At 29.4% G+C, this 22,507-nt stretch overlaps 2 protein-coding genes across 2 annotated transcripts in view; one reads left to right on the forward strand and one right to left on the reverse strand.

Annotated features, from left to right (window-relative positions):
- The window catches only part of LOC131854458 (serine/arginine repetitive matrix protein 1), a 175,460-nt gene that overhangs the window by 136,128 nt on the left and 16,825 nt on the right, over positions 1-22,507 (reverse strand). The gene's annotated exons all lie outside the window — the stretch shown is intronic.
- Positions 12,283-18,194, forward strand: LOC131854460 (DNA-directed RNA polymerase II subunit RPB1-like). The gene is made up of 4 exons (XM_059205577.1): positions 12,283-12,387; positions 13,298-13,983; positions 15,580-15,792; positions 17,663-18,194. Exons 1-4 carry the CDS (start codon positions 12,379-12,381, stop codon positions 17,886-17,888), a joined length of 1,134 nt encoding a protein of 377 aa, XP_059061560.1. The 5' UTR covers positions 12,283-12,378; the 3' UTR covers positions 17,889-18,194.

Here is a 22,507-nt window from a genome sequence, read left to right on the forward strand (position 1 = left end):
AAACGATTATGCTGCATACATATAATAACAAAAAACACTAAAAAGAAACGGAACGCTGGAAGGATGTATGAACAATAAAACCGTAATCATGTTTACAGCAATACAAAATAGTCATAGTATATTGTTTCGCATACAAAAAAACAATTAAGATATGCTTCCGTAACCAAAAGTTGAATTGTAAAAGTGCTTGATTATATTTCAAACTATCTTGTGCTGTTGCCTGCAGAACTATTTAGCTTCACCGGACAAAAATGGGGGTCTGTATAGAAGGAATTCTAAACCCGTGGAAGGATCTATGGAACGGCTAAAGGTTAACTCCAAGGTAGAGTTGGATGATTGAAAGTTTTATTATTAAAGTATTCCTACGTATAGCTAAATCCTTGATAGGTTTTTATATTAATTTAAAATTTTAATGTATTTTTACATATACTTTTTTGTAACAATCTACATATATGTCGCTGTTGTATTAGTCGCATTTTTAATTACATATTTTTCCTCAATAAACCCTTAATACCTCTCACTCACCATGTATATCAGATACCTCCTCTTCACCAGTGTATTGTATATATATAAACAATGATCTAATATTAACTATATTAGGTAATGGACGTTGTAAATTGAAATAAGAATTATAAAGAAAACAAAGACATCAATGACATTAGAGATACGTTTAGTTTCTAAGATCTCTTACTATTGCCTTATATGGTATAAATAAGCAGTTTTTTTTTTTGTTATAAGAAGTTACAAGTCAATTTAAGATACACCGAGATAAGGAAAATGTTTGTTCCTATTTGTTAAGCAATTCGTCAGATTCATAAATCATATAACATGATCTATACGTTTCTTTTACGGTTAGATTTTATGCGGTGTAATATTTTCTCATCCAAAATTTTGAGACACTATTCCTCCCTTAAAAAAAATAAACTACTTTATTTTAATATATACAATAAAATTCAGTAAGACGGTATCTACATCACTTTTATTTTATTTGAGATATTTTTCTAACTATATTATTCGATAGCTTTCTTGTAGTAATAAATATAGTAAATAGTAGTGTGTTTTATCGAAAACATAGTTAGGTAAAGTTAAATCTATATGGTATATACATATGTAGTGTCAATAGTTGCATGTAAAGTTCACTATAAAATATTACCGCGAGACCTTTATTCAGTAACTAGAATAGTCTGTGTAAAAATATAAATATATATTCAAATGTCATTATATTTATTGTGAAAAGCTTTAGTTCTGTCAATACTATCAGCGACTTTCTTCTTTTTTCTCACATTCTTTCGTATTTGCTAATTGACCGTTTTGTACAGTAAATAGAGAAAATGAAAATGTTATGGAAAGAAGAAAGAAATGATGATTCTTTCCATAATCCATTCCATTTCAGATTTTGTTCTTTGTTTGATCTTAATAATATTCACAATATCTTCCGGTATTTATGTGCATATGATATATGATTACTATATGAGCTATGTGACAGATCGCGTACATTCTACATCTGGGCGAAGCCGAACCGAGTCTTTAGTGCGTCATAAATTGATAATATGATTGACACAAAAAAATTAAATCGATAACTATGACATTTTATCTAATGGGAAGTAATATGACAAAATATACCTACTAACGTAGTAGGTATATTCAGTAAGTATATTTAAGCCTTTTGTGGCAGACATTCTAACCGACTAACATGCCTGTTCGGTAGGTATGATAGTCGGTTATACAGCAATGCATATACTGCTGCTTGGTTGGCGGTGGTCGTAATAAATAAGGCTGTATTAACCAAATTCTCGTGGCTCAACTTCCGAAACAACTGGTTTTAAACGAATTATATATACCTACGAGTTCAGTGCAGTAAGTTAATGTGCTATTTTATTCAACATGTAACAAGATAATCGGGTACATAATTTTCTCTGTTCGTTGAAATAATAACTAGCCCCTATATTTTGAACATAAAGGGAGGCATGAATAGACTTTTAACGTGACACTTAAGAAGCGAAGATTGCGAGAAGTTAATTTGAGTCTAGCACAAATTCTCCCATCATAATTACATACATATTGGAACGAAAATAATTTATCGAAATTGAAAGTTATTTACGAAAAACATTGATAAACACTTCTAAAATATTAATGAGACTTATTTATTTGATTAAAAAAAACCTACTTAGTATTTGTATTAAATCCACTGTAGTATTTATGTAAAAAACTAAATAGTATTATGAAAAATTTGTGAGTGTATAATAGTATATATACGAGTACAATGTGAATCTGATTTATTAGTAATCAATAAATTTTTGTGGTGTGATTCCGTCTGCTTAATATACAATTTAGAAGTTTATAACTTGCCTTTTAAATATATTACCGGTATTTCATAACTTATTAACATGGCAATAACAATAAACGAGGTCACTGAACCGTAGGCAAAAAAACTCCGGGAAGTAAATACTTTTGTTAAATTAATTAGAGAAGATATAACAAAATTATTTAAAAATTGCGAGAGATAAACATTAGGAGATGATATCAAACGAGTATTAATAGAGTTCCATTGTGTTATTCCTAAAAGTCCAATAACATTATTATCATTTCAGTTGAAAGCGAGAGATTTTACAAATTGTAATTGTATTATTATTATGTAATATTATCTTATCTGTAATATTATGAAGGCATCTGTTAAAAGAGTATAACATTTGAGATAATTAAAGTTTCATATTGAGAAGGTGTGCAATAAGATAAAAATACTTAATTTTAGGTAATGTAATACGTACTGTAGTCATTACGTATTAGTCTGACTTCACATTACTCGTATTCTACAGAAAAGACATTGCCTGTACGGAATTTATAGATCTAAGAATAATGTATACTTATTTCTCTTAGATATTGTAATTTAAATATAGCAATGTTAAATATACATTAAATAGTAAAGTTGTACGTGTACTTTTTGACTAACTTTGAGATTTCCTAATTAAATTAATGATAATCAAATTTCATCAAATTCAAATTTGTAAATTACTTATCCGTGTGCTCCACGGATTTTAGTCTCTTATAAACATCAAGTTTGCTGTAATTAACATTTTGATCCCCATCGTCCAGTCAATACGAGTACATCCACAGGGAGACCACTAGCAAATATATTATTAGTATAAGCTAAAGATTGTGTAGATTGCGTAAACAGGAGGGTGAATCAGCAGAGGTCAGTAACACCTGTATAAAAAACCTGTTGCCGAATATATTTAAAACTGGCGAATGTATTACTGTCTGCGCAGTAAACATATGCTACTATTCGACTTGATCCCTTAGATTTTAAAATACATCTAGGAATATCAGTCTCCGTATACATAGTATTAGCATAAATAAGAGAATATTTTCGATTACGATATATCTTAAAAAAACTTTCATCCCCTTTTTCATAAAAAAAGTAACCTCTGTCCTTCACCTTGGTCCTATCTATCCCTATACTAAAATGCATTGGTTCAGTATTTAGGTGTGGAGAGGTAATGTACTTTCGCATTTCCATTAGTACGACAGTATATTTATTATGTCCATAAATATTTTACTACAAAATAATCAAATGACAGCCCACTTGATCACTATATTCACAATAAGTGTTAATATTAATTAAGAAATAGGATAAAAAAACTAATTTAATATTATACATTTCTCTACATAGCAATTTGGTATATTTTAGAATATTACATTGTGTGAACAAGAAACCTAAACCCGATGCATACTTGTGACGTCAAAGCATTATACAAACTTTTTGTGTAATGATTTGATTTTTTTTTCAATTGAAGAGTGCACGGAAATAGATGAGACTTTTAGTTTGATAGAGTTTTAGTTTAGTTTAGAAATGTAATTCATTATAAATATAGCGAAAGAACAAAGACGAGAAAATAAAACAGAATATTATTATAATACTCAAATATTAAAAAGATACATATATATATCCAAGGAGTTCTCTTCTCCAAAACACAGAGTATTAATAACTAGGAATTATCTGCGGTTAAGCACCTATAATATAAAAACATATCATTCTATCCCTTTATTATTTTTATCGACTTTATTAAATACGTTATACGTTCGTGAAGATAAGTTCATTATGGAAATACCTCAGGGGATTCGTGAAGTGTTTACACAAAGTTTGTAAGCGTATCGATAAGAACACATGCTTACATCGACAGCGCAATACTGTGAACGGAACGTGTAGACTGCCAATAATAAATTATAAGCTTCGCTAGTCCTTTTATTACCCTAAATCGCTGTATAGTGTACGATAATAATATTTTTTTACTACAGTGATGTACGATTTATTACCTCTATTGTTTGAAATTTTTATTTTTTGTATGGTCTAAGATATTTCTCTACTTGCTGTGTAGATGGTTCACCTGCGTGATGCTAATATATAAGCTATCTTTATATATAAAAGTTACCAAGTCACGTTGTTTGTCCGCGACGAACTCCTAAACTACTGAACCGATTGCAAATTTGATTTGCACATTGTGTGCAATTTGATCCAACTTGAAAGATAGGATAGCTTACATCTCAATTTATAGTCTCAATATTATTTTATTCAAGAACGTTAGCCATAGTATGTAATATTATGTTATCTGTGGCCATAGCAACGCGTGGTCGTGTCTGCTAGTAATACAGTAATGTTTCATAAAAATCCAATCAGCAGTTTTGGCGTGAAATAATAACAAACATCCATCAATCCATCTATCCATCCATACTCACAAACTTTCGCGTTTATAATATTTATAAGATTAAACTAACATGTTACTTATTATGACTTTCTAGTTATTAAAACGAATAAAAACACAATTTATTGAGCAGGTAATTTAAATTTAATTTTCTTTCATATTAATACAAATTCAATTGTATTAATTAATGTAGGGTCTAAATTGAGTGGGTGGCATTATCATCCACCCAATACTAGTTTAGCAACTACTAGTACAACTAGTACTAGCGTATTATTGAATGTATTCATCCGAATCATACGCGCAATTTGAAATAAAATTAAAGACCATCTCGCGTGATTATTATATGAATGTAATTTTTTTATATCATAAATACTTAAATTTTTTTATTTATTTTATAGTAAGGAATACTAATAAATCTTTACACTGACAAGTAATAAAATAAATTGGTCACAAATTTGAATTAGAATAATTTGTTTCCCTGTAAAATAAAATAAGGCTTCTTTAAATCTCTTTAAATATATTCGGTATATGCGTAAAGTCCATTGGTGTAACAAGTATAAAACATAATATATTATCACGAAACTATATAGACTGGTGACATAAACTTTATAAGTTAATCTTGTCAAAAATGTGAATACATGTGTACTCACATTTTTGACGGGACTTTGTACTCATATATATGACCTTACATTGTGCAATCTCATAACAATATGAAAAATTAAGTGGTCTCAGATAAACTGTGTTTTTTTTGAGCGCTCAATTAAAATGTATTGATGTGACTTGACAATGCACTGCTTCATAACCTATTGTGTACCTTTCAACAGGCCCTAAAGTAAAGTGTAAGTAAAGTTCTTCATTATTATTTAACTCTTAAATCTTGATTATTATTTAACGGCACATTTTTCTTCCAGTGTCACAAAACTAGCAAACTCGAATAATTTTCATATATAAAGTATTCAATTGTATCCTACATGTTAGGATTAATTTATATTATAAATAAGAACGTGTTATAAAAATATATATAGTCTCATAGAAATACACAAAGTTACAATATTTTGAAATAAATAATATCGATCAATCAAACCGTTCTCATTTATCATTATAAAATGACATTTCATTTCATTTCAATGACATTTCATCTAAAATATTCAAGTTAGTATCAAATAAATCCGACAATTGAAAATTTTAAACCAAACATCAAATTGTTATTTCGCAATTTGCTAACTCACCTTGCAGATCGCCCACACAAAAGGCGTTTAATTTTAATCTGGACTGACCAAAACAATGGCCCCAGTTACTTGGACATAAACATAAAACTTAACTATATGATATACGTATATACATAATTACAATACAATAAGTTAACCGCCTTTGCGTTTCAAAAAGTAATTACCGGCTTCGAAGTAAATGAAAATATATGCATATATATATATTATATATCTCATTAATTTTTAACGAAGTGTCGGTAAAGAGGCTTTCGTAAGTGCATCTCCAATTATTTAACTCGCTCTTTACTGATATATGAATCTCCCAAACGTGCTTGCATCTTTGCAAATTTTAATTTAGCTAAATAAGAACCTACAATATAAATACGGAACCCTGAAAACAAATATATGTCCAACAAACTATTGGTTGTTTTATCATGAATGATATTTTTTATGAACATGAATCACGCTCCACCATATAATCGTTAATAGGAACATAATTTCTCCACACCACAGTTGGGTTTTCACAATTTATAACCACAAAAGAGATAATTTGCTATTGGAAATTTTAGATTTTAAGCAAAAATAAATATATATTTTTGCTTAAAATCTAAAATTTCTAAAATCTAAATTCTATATTTTTTTTATATCTCAATTGTCAGAACTTATAATTACACACGTATATGTAGTACATGTTCATTATGCTAATTAATATTTGATATACAATATAAATACACTTCTATGGAATATATTGTTAGCGGATTTTAAAAAAAGGAGATGCTATTATAGTAAATATGCAATACATACATGTTATGTATGCTAGATAATTCTCACATACATAACATGTATGCGATTCAAAAGAAAAGAAAACTGATGATAAAATATTCAAAAGTATGCGTTTTCTTACAATAGGAATACATATTCTACTTATGTCTTTATCATAAATTTAATTTATATTACTTTTCATGTGAATAAAACCCTAGACTTAAATCATAAATCTTTATAACAAATAAAACATGAAAGCTAAGTCGTCTGTAGTATCTCCCTCCATCCATGAAATATTCTGAAAATAGATTTACGAGTATATACTTCTAAAAACTTAATCTTTATCTAACTTTGACAAACAGACAAACTAATTTATTGCAGAAGTTAACTGTATAAACATAATAATATCTATGAAATGCAAAATAAGTGCCTTTATATATATATAAAAACAATCCCATAACATCGACGAAGTAAAAACGGCACTATAAATAACTATTTAGATCATGCCTAAAAATAATAATTAGACATATTGTGTTTGCGATCACAAATAGCCCTTTACTTTATTTAAAAGTAAATCTTCAAATTTTAAATTTCGAACGTCAGGCACAGAACATCGCTGTTATTTTACATACAATTTTGCACTCCCCGAACATTCCGTGGCGTCATTATTAAAATCAACGTACAATACATTCAAAATATTACTTTTATTTCAATTTAAAACAAATCAACCACTGCAATATTCCTCCAGCAAACATATTGTTTAAAAATCCGACCATTCTTAACTTTAACCAATCTTAAAGTTCGTTAATAATTAATGCATAATCAGAGATGATTAAAAAAATACATAGAATACACAATTAAAATTCTTATGAGGTAATCAGTCATAAGGTTAAGCCAGTTAAAATAATATAAGTAAAATTAATAAGTGAAGTTTCCGATTCTGTCGAAAAGAAGAAGTAGCGTATAAGAAGGACGCCTATTCATATACATTGAGTTATCTGTGCCTATTCTGTGGTTTTAAAATAGATATATAAATGTAACAAGTACAAATTTCCTGTACAGTTCTATATCCGTTTCCAAGTATTACTTGATAAGATACATATAAAAAAATACAAAACATATTTACAGAAAACGGTTCGTATTACCGTTCGACAAACAATTCTTTGAGCATCAATGTATTATCATTAAAAATGAGAGAACCGTTATACTGACATAAGCAAAACATGCAAAAGGTTAAGCATGAATGCATATTTCTCTGGAAATATATATATACCCCGTCATTATGATGAAGTATCGCTGGAGCATGCTGATCAAACTTTTTTATGTAACTGGAAAGGCAAATAAGGTAACGGTCTATCTGGTGGTAAGTCACGTTTATTATGCAAATACACCCGTAGTATCTACCCCTCATGGACTGTCATACAAGAGTACTGAGATACTTTCATAACCTACACTGTCATATCTCAAACTCAAATTAAAACAGTTTTTTAAGAAACTACTGTGGCCAGATGACGTTACACCAAATCTAGCTCAGGCTTAGAAATATTTAATTGTAACAATTAATAATATAATTAGAAAATTCAATACGTTTTTTTTAACATCTGAATAAGCAAAACCAAATTATTGAATGTTACCGCTTATTAGCAGAATAAATATATACATACGTATAATATTTATATTATACTGAATCCAAATTTAAAATAAAAAGTACGTCATTTTCACTTTTTTAAGCACTCTTTGTATTCATGTGCAGAAAAACCCTATAAAAATTATTAATCGTACAAATTGTAATATGTAGATATAAACATTTAACTTTATTAAATTTTTGGACACTCCTCGCTGAATCATAACGATGCTGGGCGACTTTAGAGGTAAAAAAGACAAAAAGTTTAGAAGTCCTAACTTAAAATATTAATACATTTGCTTTTAAAAGGAGCCCTTGTTTTATTATGCTGATATAAATCCACTTAAGACGAAGATAAAGCAAAATCGAATTATGTGTTTCATTTGAGGCACCTAAATTTATATCAAGAAAGTTCGAAACATTAAAGGATACATTATAATTAAATATGTGTGTTTTTAATTAACGACGTCATTAAAAAAGTTTGTGGTAGTATGTAATTCGTCTAGATAGACGCATACAGAGGCCAATATGTAAACTTTATGATAGTGCCTTACTAACAATTCCAAAGCTTTCGGAAGAATCTTAATAATGTGTTACAGCGATAAAGCATAATCGATAAGAACATACTAGTAATATTGACTCTATTATTCTTTGATGATTTCTAAAAAGAAGCAGCAAAGTGTATTTTTATGATCTGAATCCAAGATTACTGATGTTATATGCATATTGTGTATATATATTTTTAATAATATACAAATTGTTATGGTGGAATAGAAGCAACGATTGATGGTCGTTTTGTTTTCTACAAAGTGTCTACTAGACTCAAAAAGTTAGTGATTACAATAACCAATAGCAGGTAATATTTCCAGAGACAAAATTTATTACAATTTTGAATAAAAATACCAAAACTGTACTGCGGAATAGAATTTTTTACAAAAAATCGATTTAACAGTGTCGAAATATTTATCTGATATATTCCAGAAAATGGAAACAGAGCCTCTATTCACTTATTACGATAAAGCAATGCATTCCATCCACTGCTTAAACTTTTTCAACCAATTTGCAAGGAGCTTAAGAATTTTGGGTCAGAAGTATACTACATAAGCAAAAAAATTTAATCTTTCCGTTATTACATTTCCTTCGTAAACATTCAAGTGGTTCTCTCAGTAAATTCACTACATGCTTCAGTGATTTTTTTCATAATACCATCCCTTTGAATATTTTTTCTTGTAATATGTATAGCAATGTTTTAAATATACATTTTATATTTTTCATTCGTTTATAAAACGACCGTTATGTACCTGTAAACTCCCGCGGTCTTATTACAAAAAATCTGTTAAAACTGTGGTCTAAATGGTCGTGGTTTAAACCATTCCTAAAGTTAATACTTGGAATAAACCTAACATTATTACGAATCCAGATCTAACAGAGGACTACTTAGTACTACAGTTAAATCGTTCATTATGTATTCCATACAGAAATCAGTCACTCATGTACAATTACGTTCCATTTTACCAGAAAACTGAAAAGATCAAAAATAATATTAGTTCAAAGAAAAATATAAACTAAAAATAAATTTATTTCTATTTATCTATGTCTTCATATAACTATTTATAACTATTTCATTAATATATAATATTTATTAATGTACTATTAGGCTGAAAATCAGTTTTAAATTACAAGTAGGAGTCCTATACGGAAAAGGAACGGCGAGATATTTTTATTGGATCGTTCGAATGGTGACTATTTCAAAGTCAAATGAGTGAAAAAATAACAAATAACGTCTTTTATATATTTTTATTGTCGTAAAATTTGCTTTAAATATTTTTAGTTAATATATTTTTAATTTAGTTAAACTATTTTTCCAAAAACTACAACTTACAATAATTTTTAAAATGGAGTTTGTATTTTTGCATTTAGACCACTGTTAAACTAGGGGCATCGCAGGTCTAACTTTAGACCATAGACGAATCACGATTTAGAGATAAACTTCATTTTGTAATAAGGAATACATTGGTGAATGGTTTATTACTAGTGCTAAACCAGGTTTATCTTTTTGTAATAAGGCCGCCGATGTTCGTGGGTTTAATTCCTCACGATACAAATACATTCATGTTTACGGTTGATTGTTTTTGTTTACATTATGTTTGTAAAATATACAATGCACAGCCCTATCGAAAAATGCTGAAGAACAGAACTTGGACTTGTCGGAAAATGAACGAGACGGCAATGCCCCAATTTCAATATTGTACACTTTTAATTGGAATATTATTAATTTCATAATAAATCTGTAAACCGCTGACTATGTTCTTATGGCAACTGTGGTTTACAACTTGTGGTCGTTACGAGTTCTGAGATACATTCGTTAAAACGTCGTACGATGTTATACCTATTTTAGTTCTCGCTTTAGTTACTAAGAACGTCTGTAGATTTTTATATAAAAATAAATTTAAATTTAAACAATTTTATCTGCTGGATGAACCGCTGGATACGACTACCTAAATTATTATATAGTATATTAGTTTTTATTAAAATAATATTATTTACGTGTCCTAGTTATTTAGTTATTAATTAATATAGTACCTTTATTTGTGTATGTATATCTGTATCTGACACCAGGTGCATGCAAACCGATTTACAATTTGTAGGAATATAACTCGCACAGATGGAGTAGCGAGAAATATTTTATAAACAATACAAATAATACATAAAGTTAGTATACAAATACATAAAGATAGTATAGAAATATTACATATGACTCATATATACTCATTTACAATATTAAGTAGGCAAATATATTTGGTAGCTTGGGATTCGCGCCCGAGGGCTCTACAGAGCAACCGCAACTCGTATCTTATACGGAATTCAACAAAAAAAAGAAATTAAACATGTCTTGGGGAATTCACAATTTAAATACCTATTGTTTCATAAGATTTTTAATTCAGACGACGACAGAATGATGTTAAAGGGACAAAGAACAAGGGGTATTAGTATTTTAAAGAGACTTTTTTCATTAAACATTAAAATTTTCTATGTTACAATAACGTTTGTTATATCAAATCTAGATTTTTGTTACATGATCAATAAATTTTAATTAAAATAGTCGAAATTGATGTACCCAATACTGACATTTTAATCATTATCCCGAGTTCTCATAGCTTGATTATTTTTAATAAACAATCGTATTATACGTTATAAGGCCCCGAAATTACGTGTAATGTTACATTTAGTATGTACAGCCTAATTTTTCAATTGATGAGGATTCGATTTCCTTCACAATACGAACATTTCTTTTCCTAGGATAACAATTCAAAATTTATAAACTATTGTATATAATTCGTATATATGTATTTACCATAAATAATGTATTTTAGTATTTCTAACAGTTATGACAAACCCATCCATGTAAGAAACTATGCTCAATTTAAATCTAAATAGTGCTCTGGGTATATTTATTATTATTCAATTTAAAATGTACTAATTATTCAATCTACATTACTAATTAAGTTATCTCTGAACATATAAATCAGAGCCAAATTACAATGAGTCAGTGCAACGGCTGATAGCATCTGGCCGTCCTTCTAACGCCAATTAGATAAATTTACAAATCGACTTATGGCAAGTTACTAAAGAGCAAACCAAATAAACTTAACCCGGCGTAGGTTTACGGCGCCATTTATGAATGACTTGGCGTGTCATAGATATAATCCACAAACCAATGAATGAAATAACTATTGTATTAGTATTATCTATATAGCGTAGTATCTGTAAAGATTAGTACTTAATTACAATTGGTATTAGTTTGCGTATGTACAAAATAGTTTTCGTAGCGATTTAACCTCAACCTATGGAGGAAAAGTATAATTTTAATGATGGGCTTAGTGTAACATGATAAATTTTCCTAAGTTTTCCTTAATTCCCAAAAAATAAATATGTATATGATTTCAGTGCGAGGTCATTGAATCAGCGCGTGGATGCGCGGAGATGCGCGCGCGCAAGGACACAGGATATTTTCCTATAAAATGTGGGGCGACACCTTGCGGCTACAGTATCGAAAGAGGCACCACCACGGAAGGACATCACGATGAGACTGGTGAGTCCTTGACTTTGAATTTTTGTGCAAGTGAAAAAGTGATAATAAATTCTGTTTCAGTATGTCTCAAATACAGTGATAACAAAAATGTGAAAATAAATTGTTGTATATTTTGAACAATTATATAGTTATATTAGTAATTTAAGACCTTATTTTAACTAAAAGTATAACTCATCTACCATATATATATTTCAAGCGTCTGTCTGTATGTTCATGACAGTCTCAAAAATTGCTGAAAGAATTTTCATGCGCTTTTCATCGATTATCAGAGTCTCTATCTCTGGTGAGGCTTTACGTGTATAATTACGTAAAGTTTTTGTGAATTTTATTAATTAAAGGATCGTTTCAATAATACATCCATATTTATAACATTTAGTGATTTCAATTGTTCTGACTTCTTTTTGTTAATTTGTAATTGTCAGATTTATTCAAATTGCAAAATGTGAGAAAGAAAAGCATCTAAGTATTTTTTTTTCCAATTAGAATACAATGTAAAAGAAGATAATAATTGTATTTACCTCATCATTGTACAGAATAAAATACATTATATGCAAATTATAAAAAGCTTTTTATATTAATTCAAATTTTTTCCTAAATTATTTACATAAACATAAACCCTTAAAAATATAGAGAAATCCTGAGAAAGGATCAAATAATTTGATTCTAGATAGACTATATGGATCTATATGTGATTTGTATGAACATGTGTACAACATACGATATAACGTCTGAAAAGAACCGAAATCGATGACATGCCATCCGAGATGTTTTACACATCGATACAATCGATTTTATTGCACTATGCACTACTGATGATTTTGATGCCACGATTAGTGAATAAATAAATATATAAATTTAAATTTACTATTTAAATTTTAATTATACTAAATAAGATGTCTTATCATTACAGCTTTGCATTTTCGCTGCCATTCTGGCATTTTCCTTGGGCGAAGAATCTGATAAAAATAAGTCACAATTAGAAGACTTAGAAGCAGTGGCCACAGTAGAACTTTTAAAAGAAAATCATGATGTACTCCAGCCGGCAGAAAGTAGTTATAGTACCCCTAACCAGCAAAAATGGACGAACTTGAAGACCACTAATCCTAACTATTATCCCCAGAACAACTATGTTTCACAAAGTAACTACAATCCTACTCCTAATAACTACGTCCCTCCTCAAAATCATTTCGTCCCGGCTCATAATAATTACGCGCCTCCACAGAATAACTACTTCCCACCTCAGAACGACTACATATCTCCAACAAATAATTATGTCCCATCCAAAAATACATATGCACCTCCTCAAAATACTGTCCCGCCCCCACAAAATACCTACTTTCCTCCTCAGAATACATATGTCCCTCCTCAGAATAACTACATCCCTCCTCAGAATAACTACATTCCTCCCCAGAATAACTACATTCCGCCTCAGAATAACTACGTACCCCCTCAAAATAACTATGTTCCTCCACAAAATGATTATGTTCCGCCCAATAACAACTGGAATTATCCTCAACAACAAACTTCTACAACTACTCCTAGTTCGCTAATCAAAAACGAAATTACATACGGTGACAATGGCAGTTATAAATACGAGTAAGTAAACGTGATCTAATTATGACTCTACAATTTTGGCTTGTATAATCTATTATAGTATTTATTTTTATTAACGTTAGATATTTCATTTATAATATATTTAATTAAGGTAAACACACACACTATGTGCAACATATCACTGTGTAATTATACACACGTCACAGAATAACGTGATAAATGCTGTTGACGTATATAAACAAAGGATACCAGGATAAGTTTTCGTTTGTACCAATTATATAAAAAAATATTTAAACAGTCTAGTGTAATATAACATAAATTATAATAGAATCTTTTTAAACTTATATTACAAATTCAAATAAGTACATAATGAAAAACTAATAATTTGTTTTCTTTAAAAATTTTGTCCTGATTGTGATAGCCAAAACTACTAAGTTTATAAAACTAAAATATAGAATATAGATGATTATACTATAATGTAAACCTCCAAAGATAAATTAATTTAGAAAATTTCAAAAATAATCGCGAGATCATCCTCTGGTAACAGTTAGTCCACAGTATCGTTTCCGACACATGTCAATAGTCAACACATGTGACAAGACTAGAAACTAAAGTCAAAGTAACAAATATTTAAAATCAAGTGGCACTCTGTGTGGCATTTTATGTCAATTGTTATATGAAAATATTAGACATCAAATAACGTAGTAAAAACAAATGAGGCTCTAACGGTCATAGCATTGTACCCGTTGAATATTATGTGACATCAAAACGAGTTATTTTTATTGTAAAATATACTTAACGGTAAAGATTAAAATAGTTTAATTTTATTTTTAAAAATATTCGATAGAACCAACTAACTAAATAGCGTTTTTACTTAAAACTTACAACGTCACTTCACCTTCAATATTATTATGGGTAAAGTGTAATCACAAGTTATATTTTTTATATGTAACTATTTTTAAGTCACTGACTCGATGATACTCAGAAAAATCTGAGCTTATTTTATTGTGCTTGAATATAGACATATGACACGAAGAAAGACACATCATCAAGAGTAACATTAACGCTATTAATATAACGCTGAAATATAATATAATTCACATGTTTATATGTTTGGGTGTAATGGATTTTTTGTTGCTAACAAAAAATCCACGATACCAATTAAACAGTTCGATTCATTTTATCAAATATTATTTCATTCGATCTACAGCTGCGGGTAATATTCTGCCTGAGTTCATAAAATGCGTGTCAGAATCGTTAAAATAAAAATTATTGCCCTAAAACTTGTTTGACTTTAAAAATTTAACGGTTGAGTTCTTGTGACTTTATCACATCCACTTGCCATAAGTTGAATCTTTAAGAAGATCGATGTGAACATTGAAATTTATGCATATGAAGTAGCATATTATGCTAAATAACGAACTTACAACAATATTTAAACTGATAACAATTTATTCACTACCATCTGTCTATTTATTTATTTATTATATTCTTTATTGTACAACAAATTTAGTACAAAAATCAAGCCTATACCTATCATTTTTTTTCTTTTGGTAACAGAATTCTGTTTGAATTTTTATTCAAAACATGACATTAGATTTTTTCCGACAATTATAAAGTTATTCTTTAAATCCAAAGGTACGAAGTTGCAGACGGGACCTACGCATCAGAACAGGGATACTCCATTAACCCAAATACAGAGAATGAGAGCATTGTGAAGATTGGCAAGTACAGTTATACTGGACCTGATGGAAAAGTCTACACGGTCACATATTGGGCCGACCATACTGGATTCCACGCAACCGGTGACCATATACCTACACCACCACCTATCCCGCCCGCGATTCAAGCGTGAGTATTTTGTTGGAATATTTCGTCAACGGTCTTTATTTATATATGTATTTTGAGGCGATTTTCAATCGAAATTGCTTCAGTCTCTGAGTTCTATACTAATTTTGTATTATTTAGAGTATTATAGTACTTTTTTAGTTAAAACAATACTAAATTATATTGTGTTCTGATTTGTCAAGTTCACGTGACCCAGACCTATTACCAAGGGATAAGTTCCACTTGTATCTTCATCAAATATCTCATTTTTGTGGAAAATATGTTGTAGGCAGTGGTTTATTATTATTTTCCTTATATTTTCTGAAATAGGAGGGCGTGTTTGTAAGTTATGGACCAAAGTTGTTTGTAATGTTACCCGAGACAAATGGCGACAGTGGTCGTGATGGAATAATAAAAGTAATGTTTCATACCTATTATGTTGGTACAGAGTAATGTACATTTATCAAATATTGTATAAATAATTATTAAGAAATTACATTTATATATTTTTTTATGTACTATATAAGTAGTACATTGGCGTTTTAAATAATCCGCTACACTAAATCTTTATTGAATCACCTTGGAGAAAAATCTCTCACTCCCAGTAATAAAGATAAGGTAAAAAATAATAATAATATACATAAGCCAATTAATATGACAAGTAGCCATCAGCCTACTTTTCTATGTTTGTATTCATAGAAAAATAGAAGAGAATTGTTTGGTTTTAAATTTAACATTCACAGAAAACGATTCATATATACAATTTTTTTTTCAAAATATATACAATTGAAGCATATATCGTTTTGTGAGTTATCCTATGTCAATATCTAATTGAAATAGTACCTATTATAAAAACATATTCTAATCACTTGAAACGGTCAGCACGCCTATTTGTAGTTCATGTATAATTAGCATATACTGAATTGATTGTAGGTTGAGAAGGTCATAATCGTAAAAAATATTGTTACCTGAATCATCATGTAATTTTAATTTTATTATCATGTTCCAAATAATATTTAATATCATGTTATTTGGAACCTCCTTATATTCTAATCCATGAATTCTAGAAATTCTGTTTTAGTAGATAATTCATTAAAGGAACAATATTCTAGAATGACTAGTTTAGCACTAAATAAATTGTCGGTCAGTATGTCAAGTCTCTTTATATTTGCATTAATGTACAGAAGAATATTTTAGATCTACATTAAAAAAAGAGCTATTATTAAGAAAAACAAATTCAGTAAATCCTCTTACATTGTATTAGGATGCAGGTATCCATGGTATTATGAACTTATGAGTAATTGTTCACGCACGGTATTTTTAATATATTCAATAGGCTAGACAGATACACTCGGTAAATATTATGTTAAGCAACTAATTTAAAAATATTGACTCTCGGTAAATAACCTGGGTACATCTCATCTGTCCAAGCTCTGAAAGTTTTAAATCTATTAAATATGTCTTGAATAGGATAGTAGATACATGTATGTATATTTAATATAAAAACTTTTTGTTCACACACACTGACAGTATCAAATCAAATTATAGTCATCTTGGATAATCATGGCAATTGTTCATTTTCTATATTCTTCTGTATTGAATTAAGAAATTGTTTTGTTACTTTCATTCTTTTTAATCTTACTATAATAAGCAACGAAATGATTTATCTTTTCATATATCTAGAAAAAAACTTTACTGTACATACATTGTAGTACCTACTTGTATCCGTCAGATTTTATGAAAGCTTGTCTTATCTAAGTCATAAAATCTACATTTATAGCATCTTATCACTGAGCTAAGACGTCATACTGTCAAGATACGATGTTCTCAGCCTCCCTCTATGTAACGTCGATGTATATAAAGTCCTTGTTATTAAAACGTGTTTTATTTTCAGATCTATTGAACAAAATGCAAAGGAAGAAGCAGCTAAGGCTGAAGCGGAAAAGAACAAGCCACAACAAACTTATTATCCCACTCAAACACAAAAACCTCAGCAAACATATCCCCCACAACAGACTTACTATCCCCCACAACAAACTTATTATCCTCCACAACAAACTAATTACCCCCCACAACAAACTTATTACCCTCAACAACAAAATCCAAGTTACGGCAAATAAACATAATATAGAATTTACTATAGTATTTAATAATGATAACGATGAAAATTCCGAAAATTTTCGCGAAAGTAAATAGATCTTTAAGAAATTATTTAAATTTCTTATCAGCAATTTATTATTTTTCGCCAGTTATATTTATGAATTTGTAACACATTACCTCGGAATAATCTATGAATAACCAATTGAGACAGTAATTGTACTCACGATTATTATTGTGAATTTGATTACTGACAATGGGGAAGGTTGTGATATTGTTAAGAGTGTTCAAAGTGATAATGTATTATTAAATGTAATTTGTGATATCAACTAGACGTTTTATTTTCCACATACCTCTCATTTAGTTATCTGGTTAGTTTAGTTACCTGAAAAAAAAATAACAATTTGGTTTATTAACACACTTATTATACATATACTAAATGAGTTGCGTGTCTGTATAACTACAGAAATCGTTAATAAACAATAGTTAATTTAAAGTCAGAATATTTAGGAATATGAATATTCAATCATTTAATCGATATAAAACCGCATTTACTTGTCATTGCATGCTGATATAAAATTAATGATTGTTCCATTTGAAAAAGGGAGATTGTTATTTCAATTATATTCTTATGATTTCATATATTGATTTTATATAATTTTCTGATTACAATGTTTTCCTGTGCAATCTAAACTGAACAGTATAATAAATAGGTATATTAAAATAAATTTTCACAACTAAACTATCGACGTGATGAAGATTAATGCAGAGACATTCAAAGATTATTGTCTACTATAAATAGCTTACGTCTCCAATACTTTTCAAACTATATATTATTATATTAAAATGTAACCTAATTAAAGAACATTAATATCTAATAAATATAGAATATTCTATATAAGTTCATATTATTTTATTTAACTCCGCTACCACAGCCATGTGTGGGAACAAATATGCAGTGTGGAAATCTGACACTACTGGAAGCCTTCTCTATTGGTGATCAAATTCCGACCATACTGAGACACATGCTAATGATAAACAAAATAATATAAGTCCATTCAGTAATTTATTGGACTTATGCAAAATAACACCTATTTCGATAAAAAAATAATAAAATAGACCTTAATTAAAATATACTTAAATTTAAACATTACTGAATGAGAACTGATTTCTGGAATACTAGAATATTTATACTACCATAATAATAATAAGATAATTAAATTTATCTTACGTACATATATTGGGTAAATAAATTACTATTCATCAAAATTTATTTAATTTGAATAAGAAACTCGGTATGTATGATCGGTTTTTTCATATACCTACGAACAAACGAAATGAACGACGACCCACATAACCATGTAAGTAAAATAAAAAATGCTCATCAGGGTCTAAGGGCGTAACCCAAAAAATCATTGTAACCGGTTGGTAGGACATTGACTCGACCAGACCATTTCTGTTTTTGCATATTTTGCAAAGCATCTTGAGCTGGTATTTGTTCATTTATCGAGCACTGCCCTTTAAACGTGAACCATTAAAAAAATGGGAAAATAAATTTGTCATTATAATTAATACAAAATTCTCATATTTAGTACAAATACAAATGTGCATTTAGTATAAATATACATATATTAAAAATAATAATAATCTTTAACTACTGCTCACAAGGAAACTTACAATATTAAACAAAGTAACAAAAGTGTTTATTTAATCTTACAAGCTATTCCTTGTCTGAGAGTCTGGAGTCTGAACTAAGTCGAAACCTGTACTACAGATCTCCAAGCTTTCTCCAAGGACTTACTGTTATGTAATAAATCTAATAAATGTTTTTGTGAGGTAAAGTTGTATAATTTGTCGGTAGGTGTAGTATATAATATATGTATAATCAAAGCTAATTGTTCATTAACAATAAAAGATACTAATTAATAAATTAAGTACATGTACAAGTAGTATTCACTCCTTGTATTGCGCACCTCGATAGCTATTACATATTGCTTTATGAATTACACCGAGAAAACGATCATAAAAACGGATACAAGGAGAAGAGAAACCTAGTTAAAAACTGAGCGATATCTTTCACGAATGCCTGGACACGATGATCTTGCGTGCGTATAAATATATGCGGAATTCATTTTCATTCTCAGTTTAATTTCTACTAGTATTACAGTGTGACGTTTAAGTGTTTTATTTATTTGTTTATCAATCAGCTTCACGAAAATGAAGCTGGTAAGTGCTTGTGACGTTATGGTATTTCCTGTGCATAAAATAAAGGATTTTTACATATGAATTAATCTACTTTTCAGGTAACAAAATTATTATTGATATTAAGTATTTTAACGAGAGCGATGACAGATGAAGAATTCGTTTTCCCTCCTAAATTTTCTAATCCCAATTCTCATGCATTTACATCTGATAGTTCTTTATATTTACCCCCGGAAGCTCATACTCCTTTGCCATATTTCCCTATGAAAAACTCTGTGAATCTTCCCTTTCCTTACTTACCTCCTACACGTACGAAAGCGCCTCCTATATACCCTTCACCATTTCCTATGATGATGTCTACAACTTTCATACCACATTACGAAGACGATGGGAAAGAAAATGATGAACGAGAAAATAAAGATTCGAGGTCTACTCCCAAACCATCATACCATCATAATAATGACCGAAATAGATCTGAAAACTATCGAGATGCACAAGCAATAGTAAAAAGAGATATGAGATTAAATTATCAACATCCTATCGATAGAGTAGATGTAAGATTACCTATGGGATTTTCAACACCAAACACAATCAATTTGAATCCAACCGCCAGATCAATGATTATAGATCAAAGAAACGACATTGCATTTGATCAACAGAGAACCGGCTCATCCCAGGCATCTCATTATATACCACCACCAGGAGGAATTTTTATTTCTTCGACAACTGAACCCGCAATTCCAATACTTCGTTTATCAAATGAAATGGATTTGGATGGAAGCTTCAGCTATGAGTAGGTTCATTCTCTAAATAGTTTAAAATAAAGCCAACTATGTCTATATTAATCTATCAAAACTCTTTGTCGTAACTGTATGTTCTTTACAAAAATGTTTATAAAGGATTATCATACAAAATTGTTGTATACTTTTGTAGTTTTTTAGTATTTTTAAAATTAGCATTACACTACTGGCGAAGTTTACTATCAATAAATATATATATTAGAATTTACATGTTTAGTCGCTTCGCGTTCGCAACCATCAACATATGAGACTTTATACTGTCAGGAGGTACCTACTTATTGGGATTTCTCTATTAAATAGATATTTATTATAGCATCCTTAGTTTATAAAGTAAAATTATATTTATACTCCTAAAATTATAAAACATAAACAATTTATTCGTAATTATTTAATTTATTATAAGAAATATAATAAATTGATTTATTTTAGAGCTTTGGGAGCAGATCAGACGCATTACGTACAACAGAGTCATATGGAGAATATGGGTACTGATAAAGAGGAGCAAGTAGTTGAAGGATCTTACTCCTATGTCGGCGATAATGGTCAAACATACACAGTACATTATATAGCTGATTCCAATGGTTTTAGAGCCAGTGGAGATCATTTACCAGTCGCACCACCGATACCAGAGATTATTCAAAGGTATTTATATTTATACTTTTAGCAATAAATGTTTTTTATTAAAATTTAAAAATTTATATTCATATGAAAATAACTTACAGATCAATACAATATAATTTAGCAGAAGAAGCTAAAAAACCTCCACATTTAAAATCGTGGCAACAAGATGGTCAAGAACACGAAGGACTTGACATAAAAGATTCCCATCAACGGTTTTCAATTCCTCCACCACCACGTAATTTATTTACAGGCAGGACACCAGAAGCTTTCTCAAATAACTTTTCGCAAAGGTCAAATTCACAAAGCAATCTAATAACAGCTGCTAGTTCACAACACCCAGTTCAAGCTGTTCCAGATTTTAATATCGATCAAAATAAAGGCAATCAACACAATTCTCCAATTGGTCCACAAGTTACTTTCCTTGCATCACAAGGAGCTCATGTACCTTCTGTAAACGCAGGCCCCACACAAATGTCTAGAACTTTTACGCCGGAAAAAACTAATATGCCTCAACTAATAAACTACGATGCCGCATTTAAAGAAATTGAACAAGACAGTAATAAAGCTTTATGGAGATGGCAGTATGGATTAAATTCACAAAATGTAAATCAGACTCCAGAAAAAAATAGTATTTCTAGATCATTTGGTGAAGATGATGACATAATGATTAATTTTAGTGACATGTCTTCTGAACAATATTCTAAAATGATGCATTCAAATGAGCGTAAAACTTCAAACGAAAATTTAAGCACACCAACTAATTATGTAATTGAAAAAAATACTGATAATAACAGTGATAACAAATATCAAATAAAATACAATTATAATCACGCCTCCAGTCCATCTGGTGTCTCTACAGAAAATGCGGTAACTTTACTATCATCAATAGACGAGTATAAACCAACTTATAATAATGTATATAAACCATATGTTCAAGAAACAAATGTTAATTTAATTAATAATCAAAATCCAGATAACAAATTACAAGTTAGTAACGTCAATCAAAATATAGTAAATCG

This window comes from Achroia grisella, unplaced genomic scaffold (assembly GCF_030625045.1).
Source record: "Achroia grisella isolate CSIRO2021 unplaced genomic scaffold, CSIRO_AGI_Agris_v1 utg1186, whole genome shotgun sequence".
NCBI classification, from domain to species: domain Eukaryota; kingdom Metazoa; phylum Arthropoda; class Insecta; order Lepidoptera; family Pyralidae; genus Achroia; species Achroia grisella.

Coding starts and splice junctions, on each gene's coding strand:
- LOC131854460 (XM_059205577.1), top strand. Junction 13,984..15,579: donor AATGGCAGTTATAAATACGA/GTAAGTAAACGT, acceptor TTAAATCCAAAG/GTACGAAGTTGCAGACGGGA. Junction 15,793..17,662: donor ATCCCGCCCGCGATTCAAGC/GTGAGTATTTTG, acceptor TTTTATTTTCAG/ATCTATTGAACAAAATGCAA.